This window comes from Ornithorhynchus anatinus, chromosome 15 (genome assembly GCF_004115215.2).
Source record: "Ornithorhynchus anatinus isolate Pmale09 chromosome 15, mOrnAna1.pri.v4, whole genome shotgun sequence".
NCBI lineage: Eukaryota > Metazoa > Chordata > Mammalia > Monotremata > Ornithorhynchidae > Ornithorhynchus > Ornithorhynchus anatinus.
The window spans coordinates 9,670,866-9,689,973 of NC_041742.1; the positions used below are offsets into that span (position 1 = coordinate 9,670,866).

At 47.6% G+C, this 19,108-nt stretch overlaps 1 protein-coding gene across 6 annotated transcripts in view; it reads right to left on the reverse strand.

Moving 5' to 3' along the window:
- B3GNTL1 (UDP-GlcNAc:betaGal beta-1,3-N-acetylglucosaminyltransferase like 1) overlaps positions 1-19,108 on the reverse strand; it is a 255,370-nt gene that overhangs the window by 33,402 nt on the left and 202,860 nt on the right. For all 6 annotated transcript variants that reach the window (XM_029080078.1, XM_029080079.2, XM_039914223.1 and 3 more), the window contains 2 exons: positions 18,295-18,390; positions 11,872-11,996 (listed from right to left, as the gene is read on the reverse strand). In XM_029080078.1, the coding sequence (XP_028935911.1) occupies positions 11,872-11,996; positions 18,295-18,390 (221 nt within the window). The remainder of the gene's footprint in view (positions 1-11,871; positions 11,997-18,294; positions 18,391-19,108) is intronic.

Here is a 19,108-nt window from a genome sequence, read left to right on the forward strand (position 1 = left end):
GTGCTCTGCACTCAATAAGCCCGCAGAAAACACCATCGACGATGATGATGCCGCTTTTGGAAACTAGCCAGTTCCCATCCTAGGTCCCTCCAAAAATCCCTGCTTCCTTCTCACCCCCACCTTCTGACCCTCATGCTCCGTGGGTGACCAGAACGAGGATATTTTCAACATCCAGTCCACGTTCAATTTGCTTTGAAAGGCTTTTGGCCACGATTCAGGGCCCTTCTGAAGCTGGTGGGGGTCTCTCATTTGTTTCAGGACCCAGGACCGGGAAATACCGCCTCCAATTTGGCTTGGGAATGCAATAAGTTGAGATATGTAAAAATTCTAAATGAACGGAAACTAGTAGCAGATGTTGCCTATTGGAAGGAGGCGAAAGATGCTTTCAACCTTAATAGTGGGAAAGACTTGTGACTCTACAACTCCTGTGTCAACATTCCCCAGTTCTAACCTGAGAAACTTCAAATTTGGAACAAATGTAGCCTCGGGCCACTCTAATTTCTCCCGGGGATGATTCTGCTGACAACAGAGGGCATATTTCTATTCTGTCTTCTGCGTCACTGAGTTTACCAGCCCCTTCTGCGTCAATTTAGCACATCATCATGGATGGATGGAAGTGTCATAACTTGGGAACACTTTATGAGCGCAAATAAAAAATATCTTAGCGGAACAGCCATTTCGCATGTGAGCAGAGCAACATCTGAGAGACTCAGGCGTAGAGCGAGGACCCAAATGAAAAACGAATGTTGGATTTGGGGCAGGGCTATTTTTAATAAAATCAGGCAGACACCAGAGTTTGGAATGGAGATCTTCAGGCATTAGGGCCACCTTTCATTTAGGATTTTTAAAATAATTGGAGGATGTGATAGTCCCCAAGTGGAGACTTGAGTAGTGAGAAATGTGGAATGTCTAAGTGCACTTAATCTTTTTCAAAAACACATTTAGAATTACTTGAAATATTCATCATTTATTCAATCCTCAAAATACTCAACCCTCAAATCAAAACTCAAGGGATCTGCCCTCATAAATAAATAATGAATTAGTCAACCTGATTCCCAGCATTATGGAATACTAATGGCAGTGGACCATTAAAGGCAGTGGATTGGTCATTAATAAAGAGGCTTAAAAGAGAGCTCATCGGGGGTTTCTTGCAAGGCAAAGAAACTTGTGGAGGTGGAAGTCATAGAGAAATGGATAATTCTGGAGAATCTGAATTATGGACCCAAATTCTACAAGACCCTGAGATGCACCAGCAACGCCTGCCCCCTAAATCCTATTTTTTGTTGTTTTTTTTCCCCATGGAATTTGTTAAGTGCTTACTATGTGCCAGGCACTGAGATAGCACTGGGGTAGACACAAGCCAATCAGGTTGGACACAGTCAATATCCCACATGGGGCTCCCTGTCTTTATCCCCATTTTACAGGTGAGGTAACTGAGGCCCAGAGAAGTGGAGTGATTTGCCCAAGGCCATCTATCAGATAAGTGATGGAGTCGGTATTAGAACTCAGGACTTTCTGACTGGCAGGCCCGGGCTCTAGCCACTAGGCCCCGCAGCTTCTCAGTTGAAATAGCCCCTGGAGATATTTGACATTGTGTTATTTAAGTGCTTACTATCTGCCAAATACTGTACTAAGCAAGCAGTAGAGAAGATTCAAGACAATCATATCCCACGTGAGGCTCGCAATCTAAGTAGGGGGAGAATAGGCACTGAGCCTTCTTTTAAAAATGAGAAAACTGGGGCACAGAGGAGGCAAGTGACTTGCTTAGGGTCAAATGGCAAACAAATGATGGAGCCAGGATTAGGACCCAGGTCCTCTGAGTTCCAGGCCCATAATCTTTCTACTAAGCCACACTGCTCATGCCTAGGTCTGCCTCCTGCTAGGAGCCCTGTCAGCAAAAAGCATTGTGGGGGAAGGCGGAAGCTAGTGGCAACCCTTAGGCCAAGTGCACGACGGGAAGGGATGCTATGCAGCTCCTCACATGAATAAGCAAGAGGCACCTCGGGGTGCACAAAGGGACAGGCCCCCTCGCCCCTACACTGGGGTGTGGACTGAGGTTTCCCCAGGAGGGAAATGAGAATGTTTCCTCCTCCTCAGGAGGGAGTTCTGTGTGATAAAGTTAATGATGCTAGAATTGTAATTACTTCAATTAGTGAGTTTTCAAACCCAGATAGGAGAGTGTCAGCCCTCCTGTCCAACTACAAAGGGCATAAAATTGGCCTGATTGCCAGGGAGGAAACACACACAAGCACATGAGATTTCCTCGGTTCCAATGAAATGGAAAAGAGGCAGCGCCAGCGAGGCAGTTTCGACCATCCCCACTGGGTTTTCGGTTCACCTGGGCCGCCTCTTTGGGGATGTTCCCAGAAAGCAGCTGGGATTTCTGCCCAGGGGCCCCAGGAAAGTGAGGGGGTAAAACTATGTTCCCAGACCTCAAGAGCCACACAGGTGTACCAGAACTGTAGCAACTTGCTGGCGATAGTGAAAGAGGTTGCTTGGAACAAGTGAAATGAAAAGCGTGTCTCTGAGTTGCACAACACCACCGCACCGTGAAGATTTTCACAGAGTTTTTCAACCTTCGCAACGTGGAGCATCCGTGCCCAGAGGGGACCACCCCCTCCTCCCCCATCACCCGAGGGATCATTCCTCTTGGCTTCTCTCGCCTCTCAGTTCCCTGTTTGTGCCCTCCTCGGCTCCCTGAGCCAGGCTCTGAATCTCTGGCCTAGTACCTACTGCCTACAAGGTCTTTCTCTTGGGGCTTTTCCTCAGCCTACCACTCCTCTCCTTGTTTGACTTCTGTTGGCTACCATAACCTTAGCCTCAATCGATCAGTCAGGGATATTTACTGAGCATTTTTTGTGTGCAGACCACTGTTCTGAGAGCTTAGCAGAGGACAGTACAACCCAGTTTTTCTATGGTATTTATTAAGCAATTTCTATGTGTCTGGTATTGTACTAAGCGGTAGGGTAGATTCATTCATTCAATCATATTTATTAAGTGCTTACTGTGTGCAGAGAACTATACTAAGCACTTGGGAAAGAAATATACAACAATAGAGACAATCCCTGCCCACAATAAGCACAAGCAAATCGGGTTGGACATGGTCCATATCCCTCATGGGGCTCCAGTCTTAATCCCCATTTTATAGATGAGGTAACTGAGGCCCAGAGAAGTCAAGTGACTTGCCCAAGGTCATACAGCAGACAAGTGGTGGAGCCCGGATTAGAACCCAGGTCCTCTTGACTCCCAGGACTGAGCTCTATCCACTAGGCCACACTGTTCTCTCTTGTCAGCTGTGTGACTGTGGGCAAGTCACTTCACTTCTCTGTGCCTCAGTTCCCTCATCTGTAAAATGGGGATGAAGACTGTGAGCCTCACGTGGGACAACCTCATTCCCCTGTATCTACCCCAGCGCTTAGAGCAGTGCTCTGCACGTAGTAAGCGCTTAACAAATACCAACATTATTATTATTATTACAAGGGGCATCCCTGCCAGTAAGGACCTCTAGACTGTAAGCTCATTGTGGGCAGGAAATGTGACTGTTATATTGTACCCTCCCAAGCACTTGCTCTGCACTAAGTGTTCGATAAATACAGTTGACTGGCTGTCAGTCTAGAGGAGAAGAGCCAGCAGTCTCATCCCTGGGAAAGGGACCTAAAGAGTCCAACTTAACTCCACTGTTTCAAGCAAAGCGTCAGAGAGCTGCGTGTTTCAAACTTCCTCTTAAATGGCCCTAATAGCGCACCCAAATTCAATCATTTCTGTGGCAGATTTTGCACAAATAACCAGGGCAACAAAGCCCTCGGCTGAGAGGGGCCTTGAGCCTTCAGGCAAAGCCCCCAATTATCCCGGGGGTTGGACATGTTTGTTTGTGTTTTGTTGCTCCGCTGAACTTTGTGTGAACTGAAGGCCTTGCTGGCGTCTCCTACCTCATTCAAGACGTCCATTTGTATTGATAATGAGCCCCATTACCCTGCTGAGTTCATTTTCGGGTCAGGGGGCAGAGGGTGGGAGGGGGCATATCTGGCACTGGGGCCTTTCTTTCATGAAAGGCTTATTAAGTGAAAACCCAGCTCATCAGATGTTAATGTCATCTGCTTCTCAAAACTTACATGAGGTCATCGGTTTCCAAGGTGACTGGAAGTGGAAGTTAAAGCTACAGTCTTTTTGGCCTTGCGTCAGCTCTCCTGTCCAGAAATCACTAATAATAATGATAATGGTATTTCTTAAGTGATTACTATATGCCAAGCGCTATACTAAGGGCTGGGGTAGATACGAGATAATCGGGTTAGACCCAAGCAATTTATTTATATTTATGTCTGTCTCCCCCTCCAGACTGTAAGCCTATTGCAGGCAGGAAATGGGTCTGTTAATTGTTACTCTGTACTCTCCCAACTGCTTAATACAGTGCTCCACACACAGTAAGTGCTCAATAAATATGACTGAATGAACACAGTTCATGTCCCACATCACCACTAAATCACCATTCTGCAGATGACTCACTGAGGCCCGGAGATTGCCCAGGGTCACCCGGCAGGCAAGGGGCAGAGCCGGGATTAGAACCCAGGTCTCCTGACTCCCAACTCTGTGCTCTTTCCACTAGACTCGGCCACTTCTCTCTTAAATAAGCACTTCATTGTGTGGCTTAGCATGTTGAATGCAACACTTACGTCATTTATACATTTTTACTGTCCGACAGCATTGGCTTCCTCTCATGGTTTCCATCGCCAAACTGAAAAAACCTGACAGTTGAGAGATCCTGTCTCAGAGCCACGGCAAAACTAAACCACCAAAATGTCCCTTCTAGCTGGAGGTTCAGGTTAGAGGTGGTTCCGAGAGCTTCTCTAGAGAACTCCACAGTTCTCCGATTAGGGCACGTGGGCTGTGTCGGCCTGGGGCCAATCAAGCTGCAGATGGAAAAAATATCTTGGAATCTATGGGTCGTCTCAGCACTAATGACTTCTGTCTCTCTAGCCAGAACTGAAAGTGGGACTATTTTTGTAAAAATCCAATTTATTAGAATGCAAAACACTGAGTTGAGCTGGGGCAGTAAAGGGTGATCACGTTTGGCAAAGGGACAGATCCTTTAAAAAGACAGACTTCAAAGTTTTACAAGATTTTTAAAATTGGAAACTAAAGAGCACAGGCCTCGAGGGTCAGAGGAACTGGGACAGAGAATCCCAGCTCAAGAATCCTTTGTCTTCATTTCTCTGCGCCTCATCTGTAAAATGGGGATTAAATACCTGGATTCCCCCCCAACTTAGATTGTGAGCCCCATAAGGGACAGGGACTGTGTCCAACCTGATTATCTTGTACCTACACTAGTGCTTAGCACAAATAAAGCACTTAAGTTCCATAAAAAGGTTCCTTTAAGTATTTCTTTTACAAAGCCTTACAAAGTGACTGTAGTGGTAGAACAACCAGAGGAGTACAAAGAAATGCCCCTAAGATGCGTGCTTACCCTTCACACACAACAATAATAATAATAATTTTGGTATTTGTAAAGCACTTACTATGGGCCAAGCACCGTATTAAGTACTGAGGTGGACACCAGCAAATCGTGTTGGACAAAGCACTGAACTAAGCGCTTGGGAGAGGACAGTTCCACAGACTTGGTAAGCCCGATCCCTGCCCTCAGAGAGCTGATGGACCACTAAGGGAGAGGAACACTAAAGTAATAATAATAATAATAACAACTGTCGTATTTGTTAAGCACTTACTATGTACCAGGCACTGTACTAAGCACTGGGGTAGATGCAAGATGATTGGGTTGGACACGGTCCCTGTCCCAATTGGGCTCTCAATCTTTCCAGGTAGGGCAGCACCCCAAAGTCTTGTAATAACCAAATCATTTAGTGGGGAGACGAATGGCAAATTATCAACACTTTAAAGGATTTACGAAAATAGAAAGATGGCTATGTGGTTGATTTCAGCAGTCCAGGGGTAGAATACACGTGCACAGTGGGATGTCTAGGAAGAGTGCCTTTTCTTTCTTTCTTTTTTTTTTTTTTTTAACAGTAGCTGAACGCTTACTCTGGGTCAAGACCTCTTCTAAGCATTGGGAACGATACAGGTTCATCAACTCAAACTCAATCCCTGTTCCACATGGGGCTCAAGGCCTTAGGAGGAGAAATAATGAGCATTGAATCCGTTCTTTACAGACATCAGGAAACTGTGGCCCAGAGGCGTCAAGTACCCGCCCGAGGCCACACAGCTGGCAGATGGAGGACACAGGATTGGAAGCCCAAGTCCTGCGACGCCCGGGATCTTTCCACTAGGCCATGCTCCTACCTGTGGCTTAGCGCTGAGCTGAGATTTGGAAGCAGATGACTTAGGGAGAGAAGAACATTAATCGAGGAAGACCTCCTGGAGGAAGCAGGATTTAAGAAGGGCTGGACAGTTGGGGAGAGTTGGAGACTGCTGGATTTGGGGGGGGGGGGGGGGCAGTCTTGTGCATTCCTCTTGAAAGCCTACCTTTATTCACTTCTACACAACACTGGCATTTCTCCCACAACCCTTATACAATCCCCCAACACATCCCCTCCTCTCCTCCTGCACTCCCCACGAACCCCTCTGGCCCTCCCTATCCCTTCCTCCTCCTCTCCTGGAAGCAAAATTAGAAATAATAATAAAAAAAAATAGAGGCTAAAACAGAATAGCAGGAACTGGGACTGTCACATTTTTGGAAAACCGGAAAATGAAATGTGCCAGATTAGATGCCCCCAGAGCGCAACATACCCAGCCTTCGGGCTCTGTGCATTTTCCGAGGATGCTGTAATGCGGCACGGCTGAGCCCCCCAAATTTGCAACACTGGGATCGGCAAGGGCCCGCTGTCAATTCAGACAGGCCCATTTCTCAGAAAAGCCATTTTCCCACAGCAACGGGATACACTCGTCCAAGAAGCTTTAACGTCCCGTGGTGCCGGGAAGAAAAGATGGCTAGTCTCTGCCAAAAACCGCTCCACGGAAATACAAAACCCTCCCACAGCCGCATAATGTTAAAGGGGCGCTCTCCCCTTTGCAAAGTTCATTAAATTCGTCTTAATGCAATTTCCCTTCAAGGCCAGCGCTTTCAATGCCCTTTCTATTTGACCTCTCTGGAAATTCAGCTGAGTTAGAATCCCCAAATTAACGTGCCAACCCACAATATCAAAACACACATATGGGCGAAAAATCAGTAGCAGCCAGTAAAGATTTTTGCCTACGAGGAATCATTAATATAAACTGTGGAATTTGATAAGCACTGTGTGTCGAGCACTCTGCCAAGCGCTCGGGTAGGGGCAATATAATCCGACACAGTCCCTGTCCCATATGGAGCTCCGAGTCTGAGGGGGAGGGGAAACAGGCATTTAATTAGACTGTCAGCCCCACGTGAGATTTTATTTTCTTTTACCTACCTCAGTGTTTGGCAAACGGTAGGTGCGGAAAAGCAGCATGGCCTAGTGGATAGGGCATGGGCCTGGGAGTCAAAATACCTGGGTTCTAAAACCGGATCCACCATTTGCCTGCTGCGTAACCTCGGGCAAGTCACTTCACTTCTCTAGGCCTCAGTCACCTGTTCTGTAAAATGGGGATTAGGGCTGTAAACCCGATGGGGGACATGGACTGGGTCCAACCTGACTGGCTTGTGTCCACCCCAGCGCTTAGCACTGTGCCTCCCACATAGTAAGCACTCAACCAATACCATATGTTTAAATAGTATAATTATTTAATCCCCATTCTATAGATGAGGATCCACTGGGCCAGGCAGCTTCTCTAGAACTATTAGCTCAGGTTAAAAAACACACACAACAAAACACTTGTCTGGTCAAACAAATTCAAGGTCATGATAATAGCCTGAGAAAGAATGGTGGTTTGGGGAAATTCGATAATCTGAGAGAATGGTAGTTGTTAATAAAAAATAGGTCATCAGGAACGTGCTTTTCTACAGAGGAAGGGGCTTTGATCCTGCCGCTCCACCCTCCCCAAATATGCCCAGGTAATAATAATAATGGTATTTTTTAAGCACTTACTATGTGCCAGGCACTGTACTGAGCGGTGGGGTGGACACAAGCAAATCATATTGGACACAGTTCCTGTCCCACATGGGGTTCACAATCCCAATCCCCTTTTTACAGATGCGGAAACTGAGGCCCAGAAAAGTGAAGTGACTTGCCCAAGGTCACACAGCAGAGAAGTATCAACGCCAGGATTAGAACCCATGACCTTGCTGACTCCCAGGCCCTTACTCTCTCCACTATGCCATGTTCAGATGCCGCAAGGGGTGAGCATCCTTATCGATACCATTTATTGAGTGCCATCTCGGGGCAGAGCCCTGTACTGAGCGCTTTGGAGGCTAGGCAGCCCTAGCCAAGCTGCTCTCTGTTCATGTTCTCGGAGCAGCCGAGGACCTTCCCATATAGATCCAACCAACAGCTCAGTCGGATCTGGGGACTTGCTGTCTTGCTTGGAAGTTTCCGCCCTCAAACCGAACAGGGAGAGTTTTTCTTGTCACCTGTTGTGGCAGCCACTGCCCTCTGCTTCGCTCCTCAGCAGAGTTTATGGGGAAGTGGGGAGGTGAGTGTGTGGAGCTACTTCAAGATAGGATCCATCAGCGGTACTTATGGAGCACTTACTGTGTGCAGAGAACTGCAATAAGCGCTTGGGACAGTACACTAGAATGGAGTTGGTAGGCACGTTCCCTGTCCACAAGGGAGATGGATAATAGAATAAATTACAGATATGGACATTAATACGTGTATGAGGTTGCGGAGCATGGTGGTCTGTCATAAACAAAGGGGGAGGGAGTTCTAGGCCAGAGGGAGGGCGTGGGTGAGGGGTTGGTGGTGAGATAGGGGAGATGGAGGTCCACTGAGTAGATTGGCTTTATAGGAGCAAAACGTGCGGTCTGGGTTACATAGGAAATCAAGAAGGTAAGGTAGGAGGGGGAAGGTGATAGGGAGCTTTAAAGCCGATGGTAAGGAGTTTCTCTTTAATATAATAATAATGTTGGTATTTATTAAGCGCTTACTATGTGCCGAGCACTGTTCTAAGTGCTGGGGTAGATACGGGGTAATCGGGTTGTCCCACATGAGGCTCACAGTCCTAATCCCCATTTTACAGATGAGATAACTGAAGCATCGAGAAGTTAAGTGACTGAAAGTGGACGGGCAACTCCTGGAGGTTCTTGAAGATTGGGGAGAGGAGAACTGAACTTTTTTAAGAACACTGACCATAAAGCTATCTGCTTTTTCCCCGAGAACAATGACTTTTTAAAAAAATGACAAAAATAGTACTCTGATGTGAGGCCCTGCGAGTCTGAGAAAGAGAAGAGGAGGAAAAGCCAGGGACCTTAAAGTGTAATGTGTCACTGGAGCCAAGGGACATTTAAGCACTTTTCCACGCTTCTTTGGATTACCCCCACTCTCCAAACTAGAGGGCTTGGAATGGTATTATAGCTGAACTTTCCCCAAGGACTAGCTTGGTTTCAGGTTGCTCTAACTCTGCTGCTTCCCATCCTTTTCCTGATCCCAGGAATCTCTTGTGCGAGGAGTTAACTCATTTGATTCCTCGGTTTCTATTCCCCCAATTCCTTTTTCCTGGATCTAAAAATCACGCTTTGGAGTTCGATTCTAGGCCTATCTTAGGGAAAGGTAGGGGTTTGCCCTGCAGGGAGGAAGGGGAAGCAACAAGGCGTAGTGATAGAGCACGGGCCTGGCAATCGTGAGGTCATGGGTCCTAATTCCGGCTCTGCCACTTGTCTGTGTGACCTTGGATAAGTCACTTCATTGGGCCTCAGTTCCCTCATCTGTAAAATGAGGATTGAAACTGTGAGCCCCATATAGGTCAGGGACCGTGACCAACCTAATTTGCCTGTATCCTCCCCAGTGCTTAGTTCAGTGCCTGACACAGGGCATGTGTTGTTAAATATAATTATTATTATTATTTTGGAGTGTCGACATGCTAGCTGTGTAGACACACCTCCCTGCACTGCTCACAGGACCAAGGGGAAGTGGGATCGGAGGTTAGGATGAGTTCCCCAAGCGACACCTTCCCAGCATCCAGCTCCCTCTCTGCTCCCCAAATATAGATGGAACAAAGGCTCTATGGACTCAACCAGGGTCCCAGGCTCAGGAGGTGTGTAGGTGTGGAACAGAATTCCGGCGAGAATAGGGACAGAAGGAAAAAAGGACCGTCCCATCCTTTCCAGAACCAGAATGGAAACCATCCATCTGCCTCCAACACCCCCAGTTCTTGATGTAGATTAGGGAGGGGCCACCCTTAGGATTGCATTAAATCTGGGGGGCCATGCCATCTGAGCCCCCATCAGGTTGCCGGCAGGGGTCTCTAAGGGTCTGAGTATTCAAGAACCAGACCCTGCTATACCCCTCCCCATTGTGAGGTCAGCTTCCAGGGGTCCAGTATCACTCCCCCTGCCCACCCAAAAGAGGGATTATGGCCACGGATTCCTCCGGCAGCTGGGCCACATCCCACCCCGCGATTCCCAGCAGCGATATGGCACTGGTGCCCCACCCCGGGATTCCCAGCATGATGATCCCGGGGAATCTGGGCTCCTGACTGCTCCCCTGCCCCATGCACCCTGCAATTCTGATGGCCAAGGAGACAGGCTGAACCCCCCGGGCCCATGAGCAGTCCGAGGGGCTTGAAAGCGAGCCAGAATGCCTGAATGGCAATGAGGATGACTATAAGCTTGTTGTGGGCGGAACATGTCTGTTATATTGGACTCTCCCAAGGGTTTAATACAGTGTGCTGCATACAGTAAGTAAGGGTCTGAGTATTCAAGAACCAGACCCTGCTATACCCCTCCCCATTGTGAGGTCAGCTTCCAGGGGTCCAGTATCACTCCCCCTGCCCACCCAAAAGAGGGATTATGGCCACGGATTCCTCCGGCAGCTGGGCCACATCCCACCCCGCGATTCCCAGCAGCGATATGGCACTGGTGCCCCACCCCGGGATTCCCAGCACGATGATCCCGGGGAATCTGGGCTCCTGACTGCTCCCCTGCCCCATGCACCCTGCAATTCTGATGGCCAAGGAGACAGGCTGAACCCCCCGGGCCCATGAGCAGTCCGAGGGGCTTGAAAGCGAGCCAGAATGCCTGAATGGCAACGAGGATGACTATAAGCTTGTTGTGGGCGGAACATGTCTGTTATATTGGACTCTCCCAAGGGTTTAATACAGTGTGCTGCACACAGTAAGTGCTCAATATGACTGACTGACGTACATCTCTAACATACCGGCAGCTTGACCTCAGGTCATTATGAATTCCATAAACCTCTCCAGATCCAGAATTATTATTATTATTATTATTATTAAGGTATTTGTTAGGGCCTTACTATGTGCCAAGCACTGCTCTAGGCACTCAAGTAGGTACAAGATAATCAGGTTGTCCCACCTGGGGTTCACAGTCTTTATCCGTATTTTATAGATGAGGTACCTGAGGCCCAGAGAAGTTAAGTGGCTTGCCCAAGGCAGACAAACGACGGAGCCGGGATTGGAACCCAGGTCCTCTGATTCCCAAGCCCGTGCTCTTGCCAGTAAGCCACATGCTTCTCTGAATTGGGTGGTAATAATAATAATAATGGTATTTGTTAAGTGCTTATGTTCCAAGCACTGTGCTAAGCACTGGGGTAGACACAAGATAATCAGGTCCCACACTGGGCTCACAGTCCAAGTAGGAGGGAGCACAGATATCGACGGAGCACAGTATACTATGCTTTGACTCAAAGCCAACAGAATCTGAGTTACCAAATGACAACCGGCACTGGATTTCCTGGCATCCCAGGGCAGTGGGGAGGTGCGGGTGACGGAGACCCTCTTTTGAGGGCGGCTGGTGGTATTTTCCAGTTAAAAAATAGCCAGACTACTTACTCCAACACAGAATGAGTCGCGGCCTGCGGATGGTAGCGGTAGAGGAGGAGGCATTGGTCTACGCGGTAGAGTCCACCGCCCTTCCGAAGGTGATCGTAAAAGAACAGCAAGTCTTCTGGGATGCCCTAGGAAACAGACACAAACAGTGAGAAAAGACAGAAGGCTCCTCCTTTCTGGGTGACCATCTGCAAGTCCCATTCACCTCTTTTTCTCCCCATTTTACATCTGCTTCGAAACAAGCCGGCACGCTGAAATCCTTAATGGCATTTATTAAGGCCTTACTTTGTGCCAGGCCCTGTACTGAGCACTTGGGGAAAATATAAGCTAATTAGGTTGGATGCAATCCGGGTCCTACATGGGGCTCACAGTCTTAATCCCCATTTTGCCGATGAGGCTACTGAGGTAAAAGAGAAATGAAGCGACTTGCCCAAGGTCACAAAGCAGACAAGGGGCAGAGCCAGGATTAGAATCCTCTGACTCCCAGGCCTGTGCTATTTCCACGAGGCCGCTCTGTCTTTCCTAGTCACGCTTGTGCAGCACAGCGACAAACCACAACAGAGTTTCCTCAAGGAAAAGTCAATTGTATTTATTGAATCCCCATTTTGCAGATGAGGAAACAAAGGCAGAGAGAAGTGAAGTGACTTGTCCAAGGTCCCACAGCAGACAAGTGGCAGAGAAGGGATTAGACCCCAGGGCCTCCTACTCCCAAGCCCAGGCTCCTTCCACTAGACCACGTTGCCTTCTCTCTGAAACAACCCATGACATTTACTGAGCGCTTACTTTGTGCAGAGCAGTGCACTTAGAAAAGGCATACTTGGCTGAATTTACCATAAAAGTCAACAACAATGTCCGGTTGCCTCTCCCATATCCACTAGGTCTGCTCAGCTCATCTGGCAGCATTCTCAGAGGTTTAGATCGAACCAAACTGAATTAAAAAGCAAGGGCCATTCCTTATGTAGTGGAGCACAGGACTTAACATTGCCTAGGGAAACACACACACACACACTCTGAGAAAATCTAGATACCATCATCTAAAATCTAATTGGTACCCTTTAGGGATTTGGGAGATGAATTAAATCAAGAATATTCTCAGTTTCCTTGTGACTAGCTTCAGAAAAATTCACAGTTGCAAAACTCCGGGAGACTTGAACTGTATGGAGATGGCTTAACACTCTGGAATTCACTGAAGGGAAAACAGAGAGAAGAGCGGTCATCATCAAGGCAATTCAATTTGCAAGGAAAAAAACTCAGTGTGGTTGAGGTTGGGAAGACAGAGAGGGAGACGGAGAGTTGGTACAAGATTTTGGCCCACAAGGACTTAGGGACTTAGAGCTCCCATTCAGCGGCTATCCGAATCTCCCGCTGACTTCTCTTCTCCTCCCACATCTCACCCTGGAGAGGTTTTCACCTGGAACCTCGCTATCTCATCTTTCTCCCGGTGCCCAGCTTAACCGAATCAGCACAAATTCAGAGCCAGTTTTAAGCCTCCTTCTGTTTCTTGTTTCACGCTCCAAGCTAAAGCAGGCCAGGGTGCATGTTTCTTATTAAATGCACCTTGTGTTTTGTTAATCCTCCGACTTGAGCCATTCCACCACCTTCTACTCCTAGGATTTTGAAATTACGTCTAGAAATGGGGACTTGAAGTCCCACTTTCATCCAGTTGTGGAACGGAAACAGCTGCGGCTCAAAACGCTCATTCCCATTTCATCTGGCACCCAACCGTTGCTCCTCTGGGTTTCCTTACAGCAAACACACGAAGGGCCAGAATTCCACTTTCCTGCCACTAATAGTAGTAATAATAATAACTGTGGCATTCGTTAAGCACCTACTATGTGTCAGGCATTTTACTAAATGCTGGGGTGGATATAGGCAAATCGGGGCTCACGGTCTTAATCCCCATTTTATAGATGAGGCGACTGAGGCCCAGAGAAGTAAAGTGGCTTGCAAGGTCACACTGCAGACAGGTGGAAGAGCTGGGATTAGAACCCAGGTCCTTCTGACTCCCAGACCCGTACTCTCTCCACTAGGCCTTGTAACTTCTCAGCATGCCCCTCTAGTGAGATTCCTGGCCTCAGGGAGAGGAAGGAAACAGCCCCATGGGGCTTGAAGACTTTTGTTTGGAGCCTTACTAAAGATGCTGTGCAGTTCAGTGCTCTGCATGCAGTAGGTGTTTAATAAATACCACCGCTTGATTGCTCGATCTATGATATGCTGCTTTCTCCATCTGTAATTTATTTCATCCATCTCCCCATGTACACTGTAAGCCCCTTGAGGAAGGGATCGTTGCCTTCCAACTCCACTGTACTTTACTCTCCCAAGCACACGATACTGCATCAATTGATCAGTAAAAGGGAAGCAGCATAGCCTAATGGGTAGAGCAGCAAGGGCCTGCAAGTCAAAAGGACCTGGGTTCTAATCCCAACTCTTCCACTTATCTGCTGTGCGACCTTGGGCAATCACTTCACTGTGTCTCAGTTCCCACTTCTGTACAATGGGGATTAAGACTGTGAGGGATTTTTTTTTCAGGTATTTGTTAAGCACTTACTATGTACCAGGCACTGTTTTAATCGCTGAGGTATATGCAAGATAATCATATACACAGTCCCTTATGTGCTAAGCACTGTACCAAGCACTGGGGTAGATCCAAGATAACCAAGGTCCCACATGGGGTTTGCAAAGTAAATGGAAGGAAGAACAGAATCTGAATCCCCATTTTGCAAGTGAGGAAACTGAAGGAAACTGAGGCACAGCATAGTAAAGTGATTCACCCAAGGTCATGCAGCAGACAAGGGGCAAAGCCAAGATGAGAACTCAGATTTTCTGACTCCCGGGTCCGAGCTCTTTCCACTAGTGAAAAGTGCCACTATTTGAGGAAAATAAAGTTGCTTTTTCCAACTATTTTCAAAGGATAATACATCATCAGCTCCCACCCTTTCTTTCCTTTTTGGACCATTCTCAAATCCTGGTCTCTGTTCGGTTTTCACATCCTCGGGCCAAGAATATCATTGCCTGCTTTCTGTACTGATTTCTCCCTAGAGCACCTCGACAGGTCATCTGACGGGGCTGATGATCTTCCAATTCAGGTTCCAAAAAAGAAACCAAAAAACACACCCACTTTCTACTTAACCTTTTACCTCCTGGGCTTCTCAGGATCAGTCTCCTCTCCTTCAGGGAATTTAGCTATCTTGCTTAGCTCAAGGAGAGGAAAAACATTCTGGCTTTACTTCTCCTGGCGAAGCCCCCGAGCCCGCCACACACCCCCTGGGTTCTGGGCGACACGAGGTTCAAACCACTCAGCCCATTACCCCTGCAATAGGATAGCTGGGATCAACCAGTGCTCCTCCTCCTCCTCACCGAACCCGGCACAAGATACTCGCCACCTGGAACTCATTTTAAGGACTTCGCCCTTCGATGAAGTTTTCAACAGATTTATTAAACGGGGTGGTTTATTTAATCACTCGAGTCTGGACACAACTTTTAAAGGAATGTTCAGTTTGGAGGAGGGATTCAGACTGGGTTTATCCATTTTTTCCATCCCCAACCTGCTCTATATGAGCACCAGAATCTCCGGATTTGGGGTCCACCTCTGGCAGGCCATTTCCCATAGGTACCGGGGTTTGGTTCTTCGCATTGAACTCCAACCGATAGAGGCAATAGGGAAATTGGAGAGTGTGGACCATAGCTGGGAAATCCAGAAAGAGGTGTAGGTTCCTCCGACTTGAAGCTTTAGATTAGCTGGGCCGGGGACTTGATGGTACGGCCTTGAGGAATGTGGACAGAGGAAGCAGAAAAGGTGGGGAAAGATGGGGCCTCTCTCAGAGAGTTCTCCCCTCTCCCCATACTGCCGTGGCCCCCAGTTGGTATGAATGTGGTCTTTTGTTAAGTGCTTACTATGTGCCGAGCGCTATACTGAGCACTGAGGTAGATATTAGATAAGCAGATCAGACACCACCCTGCTGAGTAGGAGGGAGAACCACTGTGAAATCCCCATTTTGCAGATGAGGGAACTGAGGCCCAGGGAAATGAAGTGACTTGCCCAAAGTCACGCAGCCGATGAGTGGCAGAGCCGGGATTAGAACCCAGATCTTGTGACGCCCAGGCTCTTTCCATTAGGTGGAAGAGTGCTGGGGTGGGTGTGGGTCTTATCTGCAAGAGCAGGAGGGCTCCTTTTGGGTGCAAACTTGATCCCAGGGCAAGGGAGAGAGGGGGGCACTTTCTCCAGAAGGCGGCAAATGCTTGGGGACGTTGCTATGGTGGGGAGTCCTGAACTCCATCAATACCGTGGGGTGGCTCTCAAGAAAGAACCATGAGGAAACTTGGGCTGTTTCCCTTATATGGCCCGCTTACAGGCTCTCTGGAGGAGCCAGAAGTCTGGAAAGAGATGAAACCATGGGTCCGCTGCTGAAAGAGAACAGACATGTCCTAAAACCCGACAGAAAACAGCCTATAGGCTTCATCCTTATAAAAATATTACTCCTCCCGGCCCCCCTCTCCAGCCTGGAGTTAGAGAATCACCCATGGGAGGGCTTCTTTATAGGGCCTACGTTCCGCTCACTTTGGCTGCCTTTTTTTTTCCCATACATTACTGTGAATAATTTATACTGCATAATTTATAAATATGCTCCTAAGTGACCTTGGGCAAGTCACTTCACTCTCTTTGCCTCAGGTACCTCATCTGTAAAATGGGAATTGAGACTGTGAGCCCCATGTGGGACTGGGACTGTGTCCAACCCAATTTATTTGTATCCACCCCAGCGCTCAGTACAGTGCCTGGCACACAGTAAGGGCTTAACAAATACCACAGTTACTACATAAGGGCGGTGGGGTTGAGATTGGGGGTGAATATCAAATACCCAAATGTCAGAGATTCAAGTGCACAAATGACACAGGAGAGAGGGGGAGCTGGGGGGAAAAAGAAGGGCTTAATCAGGGAAGGCTTCTTGGAGGAGATATGACCTTAATAAGGCTTTGAGGGTGGGTGACAGACTTTCAGTGCCTGAGATCTCCACAGTTCCCCATGGCCTGAACCCTTCAACCCTCTCCTCTCTACTTTCAGCCTAATTGCTGTTGCCTCCCCTGCTCTTGCAACACTTTCTACTGAAGAAATATGATCAGCAGGTGTCTGGGTTTTATTCCAAATGAGAAGAACAGCTTTTTGGCATGAAAAGACCGAGCTGTGGAAATTTTCCGGACTCGTTCAATGTTTATCGGCCATCATGGGGTCGCCTCAGACGCTGTGGTGTTGGAGATTCGCTCCCAGGGAGAATCCACGTCAAAGAATGGGTCTACCTTCCCGGGCCAGCTGTGGACCCAAACCGGTCACCCACCAAGTCCGGTGCCCCTTCAGCCCAAACCGCTGCCACACGGTTTGCACAAATCAGAGGGGGTCACTCATTCAAGAGTATTTTGAGACACAGAGGAACTGCACAGGTCTGGGACTTGGGAGATCTAGGTTCTAATTCCAACTCTGCCGCTTGTCTGCTAAGTGGGGCAAACCACTTACCTGCCCCTATCTAGTAAGCGCTTAAATACCACAGTTATTATTTTTTGAGATAGCACCTAGTGTGAGCAGAGCACTGAGCCCAATCCAGTTATCTTTTATCTACCAGTTAATCGTATATATTGAGTGCCTTTTGTGTGCAAAGCACTGTACCAAGCACTTGAAAGAGTACAATATAATAAAACAGACACATCCCTGCCCACAGTGAGCTTACAGCTTAGAGTGGCAGACAGACATTAATTTAAGGAAATTACAGATATGACCCTGGGGGGGGGGGGGAGCAGATGAATAACGGGAGCAAGTCAGGGCAACACAAAAGAGAGTGGAATAATAATAATAATAATTATTGTATATGTTAGGCACTTTCTATGTGCCAGGCACTCTTCTAAGCACTGGGATAAATACAAGATAATTGGGGACACAGTCCCAGTTCCACCTAAGGCTCACAGTCTTAATCCCCATTTTACAGATGAGGGAACTGAGGCACAGAGAAGTGAAATGACTTGCCCAAGACCACACAGCAGACAAGTGGCAGAAAAGAAAAGAAGGTTTAGTCTGGGAACCTCTTGGAGGAGATGTGCCTTCACTAAAGCAGTCAATCACCTTGCCCCCTCCTACCTCAACTGGCTACCCTTCTACTTCAACCCAGCCCACACACTTTGCTCCTCTTATTCTATTCTTCTCACTGTATCTAGATCTCGCATCTCGCTAAGGTTTTGAAGGCAGAGAAAGGAATCGTCTGTTGGATATGAGGAGTGAGGGCACTCCAGGCCAGAGGCAGGATTTCGGCGGCAAAATAGACGAGATTAGCAATAGAGGAGGGCCTAGAACCCATGCCCCCGATCTCAGGCCCATGCTGATGCCCCTCTGAACCAAACAGCATAAATGGATTAAGGAAGCCACTTTTCTTGTGGGAAACTCACCTTTCCCCCCTCGTTAAAGGAGCCCACGTGGCAGAACCATTCTCGGGCACAGAACCAGGTTGGCATGATGACTGTGGGCCCGTAGGCGGTATACACCTAAGGACAAAGAACACACAGAATCATTACAGAAGGCCATGGATGTCTTGCCTCCCTCAGAAATCAGCCTCCATTCCCACCCAAGACATACCCACAAATAATCATAATAATAACTGCTAATTTTGCTTAAATATCCAATTATTATAGTGCATTGCATACAGTAAGCACTCAATAAATACCATTGATTCAATCAGCAGCAGGCCTTCCATTAACTATGCTTTCACATTTCTCCCCTCATGTTGGATAAAACTTGCTATGGCTCCCTAAATTATGTATTGACGGAGGACCCAAGGGGAAGAACAAGGCAAAAGCAGGAAATGATACAAACACACCTGGATAAAATGGCTGAACTGTATGAATGTAAAGATCACTATATAAATATAAGTAGAAACATGGACACAAAGTGCAAAAAACAAGAATAAAATACATCCATGCTAAGGCTGGGTGTTGGACTGATGCAGCCAATTGAAATGGGTTATTCAAGCGCTTAATATAGTGCTCTGCATAGTAAGCGCTCAATAAATACTACTGAATGAATTCAGGGAAGGTTTCCCATCAAACCACAAATCCCATCTCCTCCAAAAGGCCTTTCTCGACTAAGCCCTCATTTTCCCAACTCCCACTCTTTTCTCTATTCTCTGTGCCTTGGCTCTGTTCCCTCTAAGCTCTTGATATTCACCCCACCCTCAGCTCCTTATGGGGCTTGATATGTGACTGT